At 38.1% G+C, this 21,040-nt stretch overlaps 1 protein-coding gene across 4 annotated transcripts in view; it reads right to left on the bottom strand.

Annotated features, from left to right (window-relative positions):
* Armc8 (armadillo repeat containing 8) overlaps positions 1–21,040 on the bottom strand; it is a 94,385-nt gene that overhangs the window by 45,305 nt on the left and 28,040 nt on the right. For all 4 annotated transcript variants that reach the window (XM_050139327.1, XM_050139329.1, XM_050139328.1 and 1 more), the window contains exons 3-11: positions 18,076–18,147; positions 16,113–16,255; positions 15,778–15,875; positions 12,119–12,211; positions 8,823–8,903; positions 5,470–5,545; positions 5,282–5,372; positions 3,538–3,598; positions 1,276–1,476 (exon numbers count right to left, since the gene is read on the bottom strand). In XM_050139327.1, coding sequence (XP_049995284.1) covers positions 1,276–1,476; positions 3,538–3,598; positions 5,282–5,372; positions 5,470–5,545; positions 8,823–8,903; positions 12,119–12,211; positions 15,778–15,875; positions 16,113–16,255; positions 18,076–18,147 — 916 coding nt within the window. The remainder of the gene's footprint in view (positions 1–1,275; positions 1,477–3,537; positions 3,599–5,281; positions 5,373–5,469; positions 5,546–8,822; positions 8,904–12,118; positions 12,212–15,777; positions 15,876–16,112; positions 16,256–18,075; positions 18,148–21,040) is intronic.

Consider the following 21,040-nt stretch of genomic DNA (forward strand, 5'->3'; position numbering starts at 1 on the left):
GTAATACTTTATAGTAATCTAACATTTTGTAGCTCAGTCCATAAAGTCATGAATTTATTTGAAAAAAATGTTCATTCATTGTCTTACTTAATTATCTTCTCCTCTTTTTTTCTGGTTTTCCAAGACAGGATTTCTCTGTGTTGCCTTGACTGTGCTGGAACTCAGTCTGGAGAACAGACTCACCTCGAACTAATAGAGATCTGCCTGCTTCTGTCTGGCAAGTGCTCAGACTAAAGGCTTATACTAGCAATGCCTGATTCTCCATTCCTTATAACTTATCAGAAAGCTTTGGATATAACCATACGTTTTTGCTTTCTTTTTATAATAAACATATAACATTTACGTAATAGCTGAAAAATGTTCAGGAAGAGTCTGTATAACTATTTGAATATTCATAAGTTCAGGAAAATACAGTGTTTACATGATTTAGTTCTAGAAACGAGAGGAAAATATTACTCTGCAGCATACGGTGCATGCAATTTTAATATGTACCATTTTAGCTAAAAAAATGAATAGAATAAAAATTTAGATTATAGGCCAGAACAATCTCCTGGGAACAGTTAGAACAAACATAATATAACACTGCACAATACTATTGACAAATTCTGTTGTTTACTAAGTCATAATGTAAAATCAAATGCATCGTTTAACAGTGAATAGAAATAAAGTCACTTAAACGTGCCGTTGGTCTGGCAGAAAACATTTAACAATATAGTAAACTAAAACTGCATAATTTTATGTTAAAAAACTATAATGCTTCCAATTCTGTCACATACAGAAAACTATTAGTTTACTTTGGATTTTTTTCATTCAAAAATAACTTTCAGAACAATAAGTGAGCTAAAATACCAGGATCCAATAAATCTGGAAGCCTTACACAAAAAAAAAAAAAAAAGAAGAAGAAGAAGAAAGAAAGTAGCACCAGAGACAATTCTGTGACCCTGAACTGAATTAGATACAGATAAAATGTGTCAACACTCAATGTAGGGACCCTACTATTTTGGAGATTTCGTTAAGGGAGCCAAGAATGTAATTTTCTTCTTGCTTTGGTGTTTAGCAAAAAAAAAAAAAAAAAAAAAAAAAAAAAAAAAAAAAAAAAAAAAAAAAAAAGTCCTGATAATAAACATTAAACAAGCTAGATTTTAAAACCTCACAAACTATTATCTATGTTAATAAAGATAAAGATCCCTTTACTTAAATGGGCTCTCAGATGGAATATCAATTGTTTCACAGCTGTGCACAGTAAGAACACTTTAAACACCCAGAAGAACATACCCGTTTAATGTCAGTGATGGCACTCACTGAGCTGGGATACTTGAAATAGTCAGCAAGCATGGCAATGAGGTGATCGGTTATGCTAGCGATTCTCTGCAGCTCAACGTCTGGCTCAATCAGATAGGCGAGTGTCTCAGCTCCTTCAACTCTCTCCTCTAGTAATCTTTCCTTACTGCACATTCGAACCAGACAAGGCAAAGTCTGAAAGCAGGGAGATCAATTATTTGTTTTTTGGTAAAGGCAAAAGCTTGATAAAGAACATTTGATAACTAAACCTAATCCAATGGCATTGGTTGGAAGTCATGTTTCTATGATACATTTCCTCAGCTAACCGGTTTTTAGAAGTAAAAAAGTTTGAATGCAAAAACAAGCAAAATCCAGAAGATTATTTGTTCTAGCATGATAAACTCTTAATTATGTTAACAGAAACTCTAACTTGCTTTGAAATTTTATTGGAGAACCTTAGAAAAGATATTTGAGAACTCTTGACAGATCAAACCACGTCAACATTCTATCTATCCTGCCTATGTGCTCACCCTAAAAGAGAGCTGGCAGTTTAATCAGCAAAATTTCCTTAGTAATATGGTTGGGATCACATTTATTTACTCACTTATTTTTAGGAATTAATATCTATCTATAGTTACAAAAGCTAAATATAGCTTAAAAATTTTTTACCCCTCTCAGAGTCCACCAGCTCTAAAACTTAGTGGACCATATCAATAACCACTGTTAAGTTTTCTCAATACCATGCTGGAATGAGTGTGATATACACTCGTTCAATTTTACTTCTGAGGTGCTTCAACCACCTTGACACTGGTCTTATAACATCTCTATATTAGGCTCTCAAACTACCCTGTGTGTCTATCATCTCTAAGGCTGATGCAAAGTAGACACTGAAGTGTGGATACTTAGAGGAAGTCACTTTGACTACCACAGTCAACTGTGCTTCACTGTTTTCTAGATTCCTGTTCATTTCCCCCCAAAACCTGGTAAACCAATGAATTTTATTGAGGTTACTGACAGGGGCTTAAATGCTTCAAAGAGAGCTTCATCATCCTGTTCTAAGTTTCACCACAGAATCAGAACATTGTTAATTCCTACTGTTTCTTATTAGGCTAGTTCAGGCTTTACAACTCAACTCCAGGCTTCTGAGGGGAAGATTTTCCTATTCTTTCCTATTTTATTCTTTTCCTAACATTCCTAATTACTAATATTTATCAATGCTATAAATTCATGGGTTATCAATGCTCCCACCTGAAGCATCTGAAAATAATACAATGATAAAGAATGTAAAGGTTAAAGAAATAAATAAGCCAGTCATTTCTAAGAAAGCCTTTAGTAGTCTTATTTACTCAGGGGGTTCTTAAGTCTTTTGCCAAATATTAATGCAACCTAGTCACTAATTTATCCATTTATGCATTATTTCTTGGTGCTTTGTTTGTTCAGACAGGATTTCACTATGTAATTCAGACTGGCCTCAAGCTTGTAACCCACCTGACTCATTCTTTTTCTTTTCTTTTCTTTTCTTTTCTTTTCTTTTCTTTCAGACAGGGTTTTCCCTGTGTAGTCCTTGCTGCTCTGAAACTTGCTCTGTAAACCAGGCTGGTCTTGAACTCACAGAGATCTGTCTGTCTCTGCCTCCTAAGTGCTGGATTAAAGGCATGCGCTATCACTGTCTGGCTTAAACTTAAATGTTCTTAATGATCATTTAGTTTTGGAGTCATCTTTTCAACAATAGCAATACATTTGTTTTGTTCTTTAAAGCAAGTAAGACGCTGGAATGTGTTTAATACATGGCTAGGCTCACAACACTTCTGTGAAATAGCTAAGTGAGAATTATTGCCTCCAGTTTCACATGCAGGAATTCCAAGCTAGTCAGAAGCTCTTGGTGTACTGACATGGAACACAGATGGTAGCTGCTTTCTGTTATTTACTCTCTTATTATGCATTTTGATTTCTGGCTGTGAGGGTGAGGTATGTCTTTATCTGTGTAATTGGCAAACAGTACTATTTCATTGGAATTTTACATATTTTTACAATTTTATACTCTTATAAAAGAACGGTTGTAACAATAAAAGAATTATTTTATTGTGGTATTCATGTACATCTAAACCCAATTTTAGACTAAAAGGCATCCCACAGAAAAGCATCATGTCTGATGTTATTTTATGCAGTCCACTCATACCATAATGCCAAGTGTGCAAAAAGAAACAAGAATAGCAACATTCACACTCAACATTCTTAGAGAAGTAATTGGCTTACTTTTAATACAATACAGCTGTCATCTGTCCGAATTGCTCCAGCTCTGCACATATAAGTTAAACTGAAATAAAATGACACAAATTATTTTTGAGGTTTAAAATGTTAAAGAAATACTATTTGCCTTTAAGAGTTTATAAAACAAACAAACAAAAACAAACCCATACACTATTACTTAAGTGACAAGATTCTGACATTCCTTATCTGAAATTCAGTTAGCTCTAAAATAAACTAACATAATTATATAAACAGTAGGCTAGCTCTAAAACAAAAACAAACAAGACTTCAAAATAAATGCCCCCATGAGTAGGCTGAGTAGCGGCATGTTTGAAGCTGGTGTTGTACATAAAGTAGGTTCTTTTATCTCTATACTTCTCTCGCTTTTCTTCTATACTTCTAATGCTTAAAAATTTCTCTAACCAAAAAGAGATGTTAAAACACACTGTTAAAAGGTTAAGGGTCTTATGCAGGAATAGTCTAAGTCCACCAGCAGTGGAATATCACAGACAACAGGGCAGCTCTCAATCAGAAATGAGAATCTGGAGGTCCCAACAGCAGCTCTGTGCATTGGTCAGTGATTCAAGTCTAGAGAGAAATAATTTACTCAATAATTGTATCTAGCCTTGAATGAAAATAAATATAATAAAAGAAAAACTCAAAAACAAATCCAACAAAATGGACCAATGATATGGCTCAGTAGGGAAAGGCACTTGCAGGCAAGCCTGATACTCCGAGTTCCATCCTGGGAACCCACATGACCACATAAGAACCAACTGGGGACCCACAGGGTCACATGAGGAGAGCCAGCTCTCACAAGTTGTCCTCTGACCTCCACATGTACTCAGTGGTACACATATATGCATGTACACACACAATAAATAAATAGATGTGATTTTAAAAATTAAAAAAAAAATAGTGAACTCTTCTGAGTTTGAGTCCCTCAGGAAGCTGGGACAGGGGCAAAAACACATCAAATCAGCAGAATTATTTTATTTAAATTCTAAAGGGCTGGAATTTTTGTGGTAATGTCATACTGTCAGGTTTATTATGTTTTTCATTTTTAAAAAACGGGCGGTGGTGGCGCACGCCTTTAATCCCAGCACTCGGGAGGCAGAGGCAGGCGGATCTCTGTAAGTTCGAGACCAGCCTGGTCTACAGAGCTAGTTCCAGGACAGGCTCCAAAGCCACAGAGAAACCCTGTCTTGAAAAACAAACAAACAAACAAACAAACAAAAAAAAAAAACAAAAAACCTATTTAAATATTGTTAATTTATTTAACAAAATTATTTTAACATATTGTTAAATTATTAACAAAAGACAAATACGTAGTTTGAATTTAAGATCAAAACCAAGCAAAGAAACAGTACAAAAGTCTGTTTTCTATTAGAATTAAACACTTAGCACAGAGCTCTGCACACTCATGTTCAACATAGTATTCACCAACACTGATGTCCTTTTATCTGTCTTCCTAGCTGAGTATCTACCTGACCTAATTCTGTTCTTTCACACTAAAGACAAGGAGAACATATGAGGATTTAATAATTTTCTGTAAACAATTTCAGAGTTCAGTCTTGCTACTCATACCAGGTATTTAAAAAAAAAAAAAAGTCCAGTTTAGAAACATATAAGACAGTTCAGTGAATTTCAAGTTTCAAAACAAGGTGGTGATATGAAGTGAGCAGATTATGCTAGTACACTGATATTCCAGTGTTAGCAGATTTTCCTCTCATGCTGTTTTGACTTTTACCATTTTGCTGACGTGAGTTGCATCTCAATAGGCTTATCCCTCTGTAACATCTTCACGAATATCTGTGGTAACAATTCCCCATCAACCAAAACTGGAAACAAAACAAAAGACAAAGAGTAAGAAAGTCCTCTAAATCTGAGAAGTTCAGAAATTAAATCATATAGGTGTCACCAAAAGTTCCAGCCTACCATTTACCAGGGTCATCGATACCTGGGGATTTTCAAAAGCTAAAACTGAGAAGCATTTCAGTGCTTGCATTCGAACCTGTAAAGACAAATGAAGAAACAATATATATATGTATGTATATATATAAGTTCTGAAATATGATTTTTAAGAATCTAAACTTCTCTTCTTGAATAATTATTTCATTCTACTTAAATAATGAGTAGACCGAACTATAACTCAGAGCACTCAAAGGCTTAAGTTCATTCATTAGGACTGTGGGGGAAAAAACGGCACCATAGAACTAATAATAATACCTGCATACCCAAAGACTATAGCAGAAGTCAAATCATTTTTGAAATAATAGAAAAGGAGAAAGTGAGAAAGTAGCAGGTCAAATTGAGAGAAAAATATCTAATCAACTCTAAAAGCATTATAGAAAAAGGAAGTTTTATAAGGCAGAAAGAAGCTTACTAATAATTACCAGGTGCCTTTCAGGTGGGCATGTCTGTTTCTGTACTGAGGACTGAAGCAAAGGCTTCTGGGGTTTTCTTGTTTTGTTTTGTTAGTATTCTTATAAATGTGTGAGATGGAATTGGGGCTTAAAACAAAAAGCAATGTTAGAGTAAAAGTTCGAGAAGGAGAAGCTAGAGCCTATGTTGACACCGGCGGCTTCTCAGCAGAGTATTCACCAGATGACCAAACACATCCTCACCCTGAGCCTGACCCTTAGGAGATTGGCAGGCTCTAGCAGGGCAGGAATGGAGTGACCCTGCCCTCCCTTGGGAATGCTCTGCAGCGTTGGCATGTGCCCTCAAGTGGAGCCTACAGGATGCTAACGACAGCATATTATTCAGACACTTGCTTCCTCACAAGCTCCTAAGTTTTAAAATTTGCTATGGTCAATAAACCTAGTTTAGAAAAGATAGGAAACTGAAAACTGGGGAACTAATGGAGCTGGAGGATGGCAGAAATGAGTGACTGCCTAAAAAAACCGTTGGTCTTTCTTCTGTTCTTTAGAAAAGTCCATGTGGAATACCACAAGGGGCATGTGGCTGGCCATTAACAAGACAACCACCAGCACCTCTACAACTGCTTTGTTTGTTTTTTGGGTTCTTCTGTTTATTTGTTTGAGACAAGATTTCTCTCTTTGTAGCCCTGGCTATCCTGGAACTTGCTCTGTAGATCAGGACACCCTTAATTCAGAGATTTACCTGTTTCTGCCTTCCAGGTGTTGGGACTAAAGGTGTGTACTGCTAGGCTGGAAAGATGGCTCACTGGTTAAGAGTACTGGTTGCAGCCGAACTGGGAAGGACCAAGCATGGGACCAAATTGGTCCCTTTGAGTGTGGTTGACAGTTGCATGGCTGGAGAAGACTGAGGGGCCACTGGCAGTGGCACCAGGATTTATTCCTACTGCATGTAATAGCTTTTTGGGAACCTATTCTCTTTGGATGGATGCCTTGCTCAGCCTGGATATAGTGAGGAAGGCCTTGGACCTTCTACAGGGCAGTGTGCCTTGCCCTCTCTGAGGATTGGATGGGTATGTGGAGGGAGTGTGGGGAGGGAAGGGAGCAGGAACTTGGATTAGTATGTATAGTGAAAAAGGATAGTTTGTTTTCTTTAAAACACACACACACACACAAATAAATAAGAGCACTGGCTGCTCATCCTGAGTTCAGCTCCCAACAACAAATACATGGGAGCTCACTGACTATCATCTATAATGAGATCTGGTGCCCTCTTCTGGTGTGTAGACAGAACACTGTACACATAATAAATAAAAATACTATTTTATTTATAAATAGTATTTTTATTTATTCTTTGAAATTTTCATACATGCATATGATGTATTTGATCATATCTACTTCCTGCTACATTTTCTTGGAAACTGATTGAAGGAAAACTCACTTTTCTGTATGAATGTGGGCAATTAGTTGGTTGCCTATGCCCCAGTGCATGGCCCTACACCCATCTGCACGTGGTCGGAACTGACTGGAATCAGAGAAGTAATGATGATGATGATATTATAGTATTATATTATTATATCATCATCATCACAGAGGGCATGAGGTTGGGAGGGAGCCAGGGTGGTGAGTCCCAAAGACAGTTGGAGGGAGGTATTAAGTGTTTCTTGATGTCCAAGTTCTGAGAGTCTCTATATGACACAAGGCAGAGGAAATGGCTTCAGTACATAGCTCCATGCCCTGTTTTGGCTAGTTCTGAGCTGGTGTCTTATCATTCCTATACAGTAACTTTCACCATGACCAATAACCATATGGTGGATGCCTGAGGTAGAGCCTTACCAGAAAGGAAATGAAGGACAAAAGGGCAGATGCAAAAATTAGTGCTTCTCTGTTCTGGCTTATTTAGTTTTAATAAGACACAGGACAGTGTCCCATGATTTCTACAGCCTGATACATAAGCAACCGTGAACGGCTAAAGTTTTGACTTAATGTTTAATAATGGATTATAATGCTGCCATCTCTATATAAAAGACAGTAAAGAAAATTATTAAGCCTGAAAACTTTTGACATCTTAACTCAAAACACAAAACAGAATACATTCTTATAGTGATATTTTCATTTGTATTTTAACAAATAAAGCTTGCCTAAAGAACAGAACACAAAGCAGCCACACTAGTCAGCCATACAGGCCAGGTTGTGGTGGCATACACCTTTAATCCCAGTGGCCATACTAGTTAGCTATAGAGGCTGGACGGTGGTAGTGCATGCCTTTAATCCCAGCACTAGAGAGGAATATTAGGGGAATATGAAGGGGAATAAGAGAGAAACTCACTCCTCTTTCAGTCTGAAGATTTCAAAGAGGTAAGAGCTTTCTAGTGGCTTGGCTGCTTTGCTTTTCTGATCTTCAGGCTTAAGCCCAATACCTGTCTCTAGTTTTTATTAATCGTGCTACACATTCTAAATGTTGATATAAATGTAGGCATATACTGCAGGTTTGAGTTTGTGTAGCTAGAGAAAGATTCCAAATATAAAACCCAAAGTCTCCCCAGCAAGTTAGCTACTGCTCCTGCACACTTGAAGGCATCACCTTGAGCAGCTGGTTTAGCACTGTAAACTGATCAGAGAGACCTGAAATACTATTTCACAAATGAAAATCCACAACTCATGGCATAAAATGTTCTAAAAAAAAAATAAAGAAGGACAATGTTTTTCCAATAGAAGAACATACTATAGTAACATGTGCCCTGTACCACTCTACCAATGGAGCATAGCACCTGGTACGACTGATGGAAGATAACATCCTGTATGGGTGGATGGAAATCTACTGATCACAGTTAGAAGCAATAAAATATGTAGGTGTCTTTCTTTTAATGAAGATGAAGATAAAATCTGACATAACTTTTTTCATCTTACTTTGTAAGAGGGTGAGGTTAGTAGGTGAGCAATGTTCTGAACTGCCCCATGGTTAAACAAAATTGTTTGATGATCTGGTCCCTGCAAGAAAAGAGAATAAAGTAACACATAAACAAAAATCATGCTTCTGATTAAACCACACTTATCTAAGTAAACTATGCTTTTTACAGCATAGATTTCATAGTTGCCCCATGCTTGAACAAACTCAAACCCCAAAGCAAGGCAGACAGACCTTAGTACATAAAGTGCTGCCACAACTCCACCATGACATGTCTACATCTCCCTCTTTACTTCCGAAGAATAAAGAAGGGAAAAAGAATCTAGCTCAGTAGTTCAACCTTCCTAAAGCTGTAACCCTTGAATACAGTTTCTCATGTTGTGGTGACCTCCCAACCAATTTATTTATTGATACTTTATAATAGTGCTATGGTTACAAATTATAATGTAAATATGTGATATGCAATCACTCCCAAAAGGGGCCGGAGTCACAATCCACAGGTTGAGAATCACAATTTAGGAGGATGAGCTACAATAGTGGATGTATGCTTATGTAGAAACTTAGGTGACAAAGATAAATTCCCAGAGTACAAGAGCACAGTGTACTTATTATCAGCTATCCACCAGTAAAGGCGCAAAACATCCTTTATAACTGCTTGACAACATCCTCAAGGCATAGGTTTTAAGTACATTTTCCTTTCTCCCCGCTCACTTACACACCTGTAGATAAAATTATGGGCACTACTCACTGAGGACTCACTGTGTGACAGGCACTGCTCTAAATGTTTTCATTCAACTGTCTGGTTTGAAATAACTTATTTATTATAAACATGATGGTGGAGATTATTATGGGGGAGCCAAGTAAAAAACAGGTCTCCTATAAAATCTCTCTCATGTTAAATCTCATGAAACTGAAAAGCTTCTGTACAGCAAAGGAAACTGAACTATGCGAAAAGGCAGCCATAGATTGGGAGAAAAATCTTTGACAGCTTAGTCAACTGACAGAGGGTTAGTGTCTAGATTATACAAAGAACTCTAACACTAAACACTAAGAAAATGCTGTCTAAACACTGGTGGAGATTATCTGAGTGGCTACATAGGAGGAGGACTGCCTCAAAGGCTGTACCTCTCTGCTCCTCCTCTACAGCAAGGCTTTATGTGATGTGAGGAGACCTAATTATAATGTATTATCTTCTATTCTTTAAGGTATTTCTTAAATATGAAAGAAGCTGGGTGTGTGGCCTATAACTATATTCCACTATTCTGGAGGTTAAACAGAAGGATCACTACTAAAAACCAGCCTAGGCTATAAAACAAGACTGTCTTAAGACAGAACAGTCTTCAGGTGTGGGACTGTGCACCCTCAATCCCAGCACACGGAGGCAGAGGCAAAAGCTTTGAGTATGAGGCCAGCCTGGTCTTCATAGTGTTCTCAGTCAAGGCTATACAGTGAGACCCTATCTCAAAACAAACAAACAAACAACAAAACCCAGAACAGAAAAAAAACAAACTGTATATAAACCAATGCATGTGTATGCTTTATCCCATTTGAACTCAAATGGTAGAATGCTAAATACACTGCTCTAGCCCTTTCAATTCTCTTCACAATGCATCTTAGACATATTAGAACATATGTATTTTCTCTTTTGTCCTATGCCACTTCTATTAGACAAATGTTCTATGATTATTAGATTTTCGGTCTCTTGATTTCTCTCTAAGGTCCAAACCATCTCTCAACAGTCGTACTAACAAAAGCTGCATTGACAAATGCCAGGGAACAGATCCAGCACATTGCAATCCTCCGTACAGAATTGCTTCCTATTTGCTGAGGCGCCTTACTTTTTTTTTTAATCTCAAGAGATAGCAACAAATAGTTGTTACCAAACAAAGTCTTCCTTCTTTCTAAGCCTCTGCACAGGGTTGTGGAAAGAACTAGAAGGAAAGCCAACTGGAGAAGAGAGCTCACCTTGGATTTTTGTCAAGTGTCTCTTTCATCACTGCAAGAATCTAGTGGGTAGGCAGAGAGGCGGCATCCACCAGGCGGTGATTACATAAGCCCTTTCAGACTTAAACACCAAAGAAATCTCAGAAATCTGAGATACTGCTTACGAAGCAGCAACAATTTAGAAATTAGAATCTAACAACTATCATCACTTTTTCTTTTTTGTACCTTCATAACTCAGCAACATTCCAGCATGTAATTATGACTAGTTTATAACACAGTGCTTTATAGTAATCTTTTTCTGTCATGTTCCTCAAAGCATATGAACTGACTTAATGCTGATACTAATCTATTGGTTAAATCCTATTCCACTTAATTTTAGCTAAGTGGGCCCCATGAATGAGTCTTAAAATTCTATTATAGATTTTATTTATTTGGACCTATATGCAAAAAAGGAACATGGAAGCAAAACATTTCTGTAATTAAGGGCAATATAAAGATCATATGGACAATTGTTTTCAAAGATACATAAGGATACTGTGTATTTGTGAAGCTGATCTTACAATTTGAGTCATTACTGTTGTCATGAGCTCATACTGTTCCTTGAAGTTTAGTTAGATCTCAGAATACTTAAATGTGATCATTTAATAAGAATATTAAACTATCAGGCAAAAAAAAAAAAAAGATTAGCAAAGGTGTTTCTTTCTCTGATAGAATTGTTTTTAGCTGTGGTTGGAGGGTGGCTGGAATGAATCTCCCCTGTAAAGGAGCAGTGATATAATGGCGCCTTCCTCTGGGATAGCAGCTGAGATAGCACTGAGGAATTTCAGGTGCTGAGAAACTTCTGGTGCAAACCGCAAAAACTGCTTACAGGGATGGGTCTAAAACATTATTCTATTGTTATTAATACTTACATCTTGTGTGTTTGAACCCACTGTTAGCAAATAAATTTTAACAAAGTTTCAACTATGGGTTGGCCTACATACTGTCAAAACAAACAAGATGAGAAATCTATAGGATTTTTTGATACTTCCCTCCAAAATCTTATATTTTAGGCTCTGATAATCAGTTAGGGATTGGGTGGAGTTTAAAATAATTAGATTAGAATGTAGATGCCATTCCTTAAGCAGGTGAACTAATTTTATTTGGTAATATAATACTAAACAGCACAGAGAGCGACCCTCCTGCTGGGAGGTGCTCCTATTTACTCCCTCCTTCCTGAGGCCTGCAGTTCCTCACCTGGCATCTGTGTTACACATGGTAGGTAGGAAGATAGGTAATGCTGTCCTATGGATCACCAGAACATGTACAGGAAGACACACAAGTTTACAGTGAGAACATTTACTCTAGCTCTTACTTTGCAACAGTGTGAGAAGATCTGGCAGATATACTCCTGGGTGTAGCGGGACCTGCTCAGCAGCGCCATGAGATGTGGAATCACCGTGGCATCCTGGATGGAAGGGAAGGGGCAGACAGCAAAAAAGAACTTAGGTGTTAAGCATATGTGACAAAGTCTTTCTACAAGAAAGTACATATCAAAGCTTCTTATCTTAATGGTATTAAATAAAGTCTCCTTAAGGACCAGTAAAACAAAAGTGTCATGGCCATCAGAACTATTCAAGCAGGGGTTAAGGATATTTTCATATTCATCCTTGAAAATAAAATACAAGAGAAGGAACTTAATTTCTCTCCTGTAAGTAACCAATGTTCTTGCTATAAAACAGCATCACAGCAAAGAGTAGGAAGAAACCAGTTTTGAAACCAAAATGTGAAGAGGTGATTTATTAACACAGATAATGTTAAATGGCTTATACAGAAGAAGTGTTGGACAAAATAAATCTGTCATTTGGGGTCTTGTGATGTTATGGTAAGGACCTCTAACAGTTATTACGAGTTAGCTATTTTCAATGTACCCAAGACAGGTCACTTCAAATGATTATTCTACATCTCACATAAAGCCCACTACTGGGCAGGAGAGATGGCTCCGCTCCATGGGTAAAGTGCCTGCAGCGCAAGTTGCCATGCAAGCAGGAGGATTAGAGTTCAGATTCCCAGTACCCACGTAGGCATGGCATCCACCAGTAATCCCAGTTTAAGGACAGACAGTGTAATCTCCAAAACAGGCCAGCTAGCTCAATGTATGGGCTCTGGGTTCAATTTATGGCCTCATATGTACAAAGACACCAATACAAACACACACACACACACACACACTCATGCCCATATACATGCAAGCACACACACATGAACTCCACAGGCAAAAAGAGACACATATAAAAATAGTTTAAAAGCCTGCTAGCTTATTTATTGTTGACACATGGTGGCAAAGGAAAAGAGAATCCTGCTTTAAAGCTTTCCAAGACTCCTTTTATTTGTAATGCAAAGGGAATCACAAAATGAAAGGGTATTTTTACACTGAACCAGATTAAAAAAAAGCAAAGAGAAACCTGTCTCGAAAAACCAAAAAAAAAAAAAAAAAAAAAAAAGCAAAGTTGGCTCAAGCTTTCTAGGAAAAGTGGACCACATTCCTGAACCATATTCATGGACAAATGTGCACACAAATTTCCAAAGGATGTTCTCCATAATGGATTCTGATTCTGTAAGCCTGGAGGAGGGACATAAGAGGCTGCAACCTAACTAATTTCTCAAAGAAATTATGCTGCTCTATAGACAAAACCAGAAGGTGAGGAAGAAAGAGCACCCAAGATATAGATGGGCTAAGTAGGGAAACAGGCTGTAATTTCCCTAAAAGTAGAATTTTAGCCCTTGACCAGCCCTCTTAGTATGAGCCATTGTGTTGCTGTGAGTAGATAAGAACAAAATAAAAAAATTTAAAACCTCAAAATAGCCAGAAGAGCCCAGAGGCTGAGAATGAGCAGATGGAAGAGAGGCTGAGCAAAAGGCAGATTCCAAAACTCTGCTCACTTCTAACCTGCTTCTCCCTCTTTCCCTTCTTCTACTGCTGATTCCCCAATGTCGTCCAACAACCCCCAATCCATTTCCTCATATGTGTTCCTCTCTGCCAATTGAATTTCTGTACCTGTAGTTCACAGATGATAAAGAAAGTTACATAACTGCCTCTGTTACCTGTTCAATAAATAGGATTCCAAAGTAGAAACCTCACCCTTCCTCACTGGACTGGCGTCTATTTAATGCCTGAGCAGTTCTGACAGCTGACCTCTACATGATCCAGCAGCTAAGCACACTGAACAGCTCTGCTGCTGCCCACACCACACTCCACTGCTGCCTGACATTTAACACTTTTGAATTCTCTATTGTCTCTATGATAGAAAATCTCCAAGGCATAAAATCAAAATGTTTCATAATTTAGAAAAACATTCTCCCTTAATTTACATTTAATCAACACAGACATGAGCCTTTAAAAACATCATGCAATTAACAAATAGGACCTCCTGAAATTGAGAAGCTTCTGTAAAGCAAAGGACACAGTCAACAAGACAAAAATGGCAACCTACAGAATGGGAAAAGATCTTTACCAAACACACATCAGAGGTCTGATCTCCAAAATATATAAAGAACTCAAGAAATTGGTAATCAAAAGAACAAATAATCCAATAAAATAAATGGGGTACAGAACTAAACAGAGAACTCTCAACAAATGAATCTAAAATGGATGAAAGACACTTAAGAAAATGTTCAACATCCTTCACTATCAGAGAAATGCAAATCAAAACATCTCTGAGATTCCATCTTACAACTGTCAGAATGGCGAAGATCAAAAATACTGATGACAACTTATGCTGGAGAGGATGTGGGGTAAAAGGAACACTCCTTCATTGCAGGTGGGAGTGCAAACTGGTACAGCCGCTTTGGAAATCAGTATGGTGATTTCTCAGAAAATTAGGAAATAGCCTTCCTCAAGACCCAGCATATTCCTTTTGGATGTATACCCAAAAGATGCTCAATCATACCACAAGAAAATGTGCTCAACTATGTTCATAGCAGCATTATTTGTAATAGCTAGAAACTGGAAACAACTTTAATGCACCTTGACCTAAGAATGGATAAAGAAAATGTGGTACATTTACACAATGTAATAAAAAATAAATGACATCTTAAAATTTGTTGGCAAATGGATCTAGAAAACATCATATTGAGTGAAGTAACTTAGACCCAGAAAGACAAATATAATACGTACGCACTCATAAGTGGCTTTTAGACATAAAGAAAAAAAAACCCAGCCTACAATTCACAACCCCAGAGAATCTAGACAACAAAGAGAACTCTAGAGTCATACATGGATCCAATCTATAAGGGAAGTAGAAAAGGACAAGATCTCCTGAGTAAATTGGGAGCATGGAGATCATGGGAGAGAGTGGAGAGGAGGGGGGAGGAAGGAAAAGGAGTGAATAAAAATATATAGCTCAATAAAAACATCTTAAAAACAAGAGTTCTCAAAGTGTGCAAACTGTCATTTGCTTATTTACAAGGTCAAGAACATTTAACATTCCAAATAAGCAGAAAGTCAAATTCTTGCTGATAATTCCACATCTAACAGTCATAGTGAATTAGGAGACATTAGGCAAATTCAAAATAAATTGACAAAGAAATCAAACTATTGATGGAGGAAGGTCATTGAGCAATAAAGAAACTGCTTGGCTGGCCCTGATAGGTTAGAACATAGGTGGGAGGAGTAAACAGAATAGGATGCTGGGCGGAAGAGGAAGTGAGGTCAGACTCTGCTCTGCTCCCGGAGAGACCCAACAGCTCCTCTCTAAGACACACGCGATGCAGCTCCGACCCAGGATGGACAGAGGCTAGAATCTTCCCGGTAAGCGCACCTTGGGGTGCTTACACACATCATTAGAAATGGGCTAGTCCAGGTGCGAGAATTAGCCTGTAAGGGCTAGAGTTCATGGGCCAAGCGGTGTTTAAATGAATACAGTTTGTGTGTTGTTATTTCAGGCATGAGCTAGCAGGCGGCTGGGGTGCTGGGGACGCAGCCCTGCCGCTCCTATTTCAACAAACTAGGACTCAAAAATACCCCAAACTCACTGTATACAATAGCTCCTCTGGAGTGACAGGGCTGGTGAAGATTGTCCGTAGGCATCGGAGGCAAGCTTCAATGAACTTCAGGTCTGGGGATAGTAGTCCTATTAAAAGAAACTACACGTGAGACACATTTTTGTTTTGTTTTTTTGAAATAGGGTTTTTCTGTGCAGCCCTGGCAATGCTGGAACTTGCTCTGTAGTCCAGGCTGGCCTTGAACTCTGTCTCTTGAGTGCTGGAATAAAAAACGTGTACCACCACTGCCCAGCATGAGACACATCTTTCACCCAGCATTTAAAGTACTGTAAATATAATATTGGAGAAACTGGTTCTCTACATACCTTGTAGTAAGGCAGGGATAATGTGGCAGTCTAGGAGAGACTTGACATTGTTCTCTGTGCCCATCGCAAGACTCCCTAACACCACTGCACACTCAGTTTTCAGCTCTGTGCTTGAGGTTTCTTGTTGAAGCAAATACAACAATCTAAAAAATAAGCGGGACTTGGTAAACAAACTGAAAAACAAAGGTAACTAATGTAACAACGCAGTGTGATAAGAGCAGTGTGGGAAATATATCCCACATAATAAAAAATATGGTGGACACAAGCAATCAAAAGGCAGAGTTGTAAAGCACACTCCCAACTGATACTTTTACAGCAAGCCCTGCACCCAGGGCTCAGGGAACACTGCACAAGAGTAGGCAGAGAGACTGTAACTGTAAGAGCCAGAGGAACAGACAGGCTGTTGTGAGACTGTGTTTCCTAGGAATGTCAGATCTACACCATAAGGTCTCACCACATGATGCACTAAACATGGATAACACCAATAGACAAGTTAGCAAGGACAGGGAAATCTCACAAGGCTTTAACCCTAGATAAAGAAATACAGGCAAGTAAGAAATGCTGAGAACAAGACCAAGTTTTCTCAAAAGAACATGCCAATTGGTTATCCAGTATCAAATGGTCATCCCTGAAAATATATGTGTGTGTTCACGCATGTGTGTTTATGTTTATACACATATAATGTGTGTGTTATATATAAACACATATGTAACATATATATGTTTATTTATATATATATACACACACAAGTAACATTATACATACTGAATAAGCTGTATTTATATATTTTATATATTTAGGACTACTCTCACACATCCACAATTAATAAAAAAGAAAAAGAGAGCAAGAGGGAAGGTTTGGAGAGATAAAAAGAAGGGAGAAATGGTGTAATTATATTATAATCTCAAAAAAGTAATTAAAAATAAAAATATAATTGTCTGAACTTATTTAGATATTTTTGAAAAGTATTTATTTATACCATCTGCTAATTCAATTAAAAAAAAAACAGCAAGAGAGGGGGCTAGAGAGATGGCTCAGAGGTTAAGAGCATTGCCTCCTCTTCCAAAGGTCCTGAGTTCAATTCCCAGCAACCACATGGTGGCTCACAACCATCTATAATGCGGTCTGGTGCCCTTTTCTGGCCTGCAGGCATACACACAGACAGAATATTGTATACATAATAAATAAATATTTAAAAAAAAAACAGCAAGAGAAAAAAAATCAAAGAAACTTTCTCTTTCTTTTCTTCCCATTTATTTTTCAAGACAGAGTTTCTCTGCAGCTTTGGTGCCTGTCCTGGCACTAGCTCTTGTAGACCAGGCTGACCTTGAACTCACAGAGATCCGCCTGTCTTTGCCTTGAAACTGTCTTATTTTATACAAGATAAATATCTCAGTTTACCAAACTATAAGCCTGAAAGTTGTAAGCAAGTGGTCTCTACAGAAACGGCACCATGCTCCATGGTATCTGCCATTTACTAGTGGGTCAGAATATGAACACTCCCAATGCCAAGTTCTATTGAATCTTAAATGCAAAATAGAAATGGACCCTGAATTCAGAGCAGTAGTTCTAAGACGACTTCTTACTAATTTTTGTAACAAAAACGTTCAGAGTCCTTGTGAAGTTCTTCGTGAATGGAAAGCTTTCTTCTCTTCCTAATTATCTTATTCAAGTTGAGGTCAACTTGCCAAGGAACTACTCCCCAAATCCTCAACCTCCACCACTTATGACTAGCTTCCTTATTCTATGAACCCTGATGCTCCCTAAACACAGACACACACACACTTGTGTTTATGTGTATATGCTTCCTTAGAGATGACTCTGTATTTTAAAACATTTAATTTAAAAAATGTATTTAAAAAAAAAACAAGAAAGAATATGATAAGCAAGGGGGCATCTTATAATTGAAGAAGTACATTACAAACTTGGCATGAATGGAAGAAAAATAAGTTAGTAAACATACCTTGGAACAGCTCCTAAAACAATGAGGTTGGCTTTCTGTTTATTGTTTCCAATTACAGCATTTTTCATGTCTCTGAATTCAGAAGAAAAAAAAAACAAATATGCTGAGAGAGCGTAGGAAACTATTAAAACAACTCATTCACTTTATCATGCAACATCTTGGATTATGCAAGTCCAGAAGTGAGTGACAAACCCCAACCCCTCACCCTTGCCACCTAGAGTGCTAAAAAGGAGACAGAGCAAGTCGTTAATTGGCTATGGGACTGTACAACAGGAAGCAGTGAGGATGCGAAATCCTCGGTCCTGGTAAAGTCTTCCACTAAAAACAAGATGGCTTCTTCTAACATGGGCAACAATCCTTTGAATACAAGAGTATGTTAGGCCACCTTTAATACAGCTCTGGGAGTAGAAGACAAACCACAAGCCGATGGAACCTACCTAACTTTGTAGTAAGGACCACTCTGTTCCACCTCCCTCTCTTCATTCATATCTCTCTGTGTGTGTGCACATGTGAGTGTGTGTGTAGCATGCGTTTACTTAGGAAACAGGAAGATTCTCAGAATAAAGGAGATGATCATGAGTGGTGGAGGGCAAGGATTTGGGGAATAGTTATTTGATCCTAATGTTTCAATGTGGTAATTCTTCTTTCTCTCTCTCTCTCTCTTTCTCTCTCTCTCTCTCTCTCTCTCTCCCTCCCTCCCTCCCTTCCTCCCTCCGTGTGTGTGTGTGTGTGTGTGTGTATGTGTGTGTGTGTGTGTGTGTGTGTGTGTGTGTGTGTGTGTGTGAGAGAGAGTACAGGTGCCCACAGAGGCCAAAAGAGGGTATCTGATCTCCTGGAGCTGGCATTACAGGTAGTTATGAACTGCCCAACAAGGGTGCTGGGCATCAAACTTAAGTCCTCTGGAAAAGTAGCAAGCATTCTAAATCCCTCCTATCTCTCTAGGCCCTGAACATTTCTTCTGATTTCATTTTATCTGCTTGATTAGTTTATTAGTTGTATCCCTTTTGGGTTTGATTTTGTTTTTTAATGGCTTCTTTAAAATTTCCAATGCAATATTTCACTTCCTACATTTTTTCTTTATATGATATCCCATTAAACATTAGAAAAGATTGGTGAATACATTTCCATCCCCATCCTTTCTGTGTACTGCTGTGGTCATACATTTTGCAGTATGTTGGTTAGAAACAACACATTACATAGTATTGGTATTTTTGCTTAGGTATCCAATTATCTTTTAAGAAGATAAAACATAATTTTTGTATATTTTTATATTTGCTTTTATTCTAGCCACACAAAGCCAAGTTCTTTACTTCAAAGTAAAGTTGTATTCCAAAATAAGAGTACTTCTATAAATTTATATTCTTGGATGGCCCCAAAGAATATGTACAGAAAACATAAATATGGCAAAACAATCTCAAAATTACCAATAAAATGCTTTTAAAGTACTTGCCTTAATTGATAAGAACTGTCTGGTACAGAGTACAAGAGGGCAATTTCCTAAAGAGCAATGCTCTGCAGGAGGAGAAGGAGCGCTACTACACCAAGGGCACCTCAGACACTTACAAGGATGTCCAGGGAGACTCCCAGTCATTTCCACAAATGAGTGGAAAACCCTTTTTGTACAGATTTAAAGCAAATGACATTTTCCCCCTAGGAGTGTATATATCACATACATAAAAGAGAATTCTTTTTTAGTCAAAAGTTAAGCATTTGAGGTACAAACTTGTGGGCCATCTGACTGTGTACACATGTCTCCTATCCCCCCTTTCACTGTCTTTGAACCACCTAACCATAAAATGGTGCAGAGACTGTTTCCTTATCAACAGAAACAACAGATGGCTGTTCTCTGGAGTATAACTGAGCTCCATCTGTACATATAAGAAACTTGTTTTGTATCTATTAAACCTATTTCAGCATGACCTTCCAGTGGCCAGTGCTGAGGAACCGAAGAAGAATTTGAGATTCACCAGACCCAGGGGACTGTTGGCCATACTTCTCAAGAGCCCTTTACTGGGCTTCTGGGAGGTTTTTACTCCAGAATAGCTCAGGACTCAAAGCTGGGACAGAGAAGCACTGATGATACACTAAGGAGTTCTCATCACTTTGCCCGGGTGTGCTCAGAGGGCAGAAAGTCTTACTGCTGTTTCATTACATCCTTGACTATGCTAAAGTAAAGAAAGAAAGCATTTTGCCCCTGGCATTCATTAGGCAGGCAGAAGTATCCCTTCTCCTCAGGAGAGTAAGCAAACTGCTATGGGAACAGGGCACAAAGCAGGATAATGTACAAAAGTCTATTCTATGTCGATCACAGTCTTTCTGCTAGTTAAATGAGTTAAATACAAAGAAAAAAGAAGTTCAGCATTTTGGGAAGTTAGAACCAGTCCAGGAGTACCTCACTGTATTTGAGTCATAAACACAAGAAACAAGCTGTCTCAGGACACCCTAGCAGTTCTTGCAATCAACTACCTCAAGTTTCTGCAGTAGACCTAAGCATATATTCTACACTATGCTATACTAAACTAAACTATACTATAAATCATCTTATCTCTATAAGCAGGGAAGGCGTTACATTCTTCTGGGGATTAAGTGTATTAAGTTGGTGCTGATACTGTGAGTCTAAAAGATAGTATAACAGTTCCCAAATAATGAGGGGAAATTAGATCAGGAAGTTAAGACCATTGTTAGTAGCACTCAGGTTTGCAGTTCACTCATCTCTTTTGTTTCACAAAATAAGCTCTCCCAGACACTTTGTCCCTGTTTTAGATGGCAGAGGTCTATTATATATAAGAATATTGTGCGCTCTCTTGTCCAGCTTCCTCTCGGAGGGGCAGCTTCGCTTCTGCCTCTCTCCTCACTTCTCTGCTTCCCCCCTTCTCTCTTTCTCCTCTTCTCTCTCTCTCTCCCTCCCTCTCTGTCCCCCCCTCCTCCATAACCCCCTGAATAAACTTCAACCTCACCCTGCAAA

This window comes from Alexandromys fortis, unplaced genomic scaffold (genome assembly GCF_014885135.2).
Source record: "Alexandromys fortis isolate MF-2015 unplaced genomic scaffold, M_Fortis_MF-2015_v1.1 scaffold_36, whole genome shotgun sequence".
NCBI classification, from domain to species: Eukaryota; Metazoa; Chordata; class Mammalia; order Rodentia; family Cricetidae; genus Alexandromys; species Alexandromys fortis.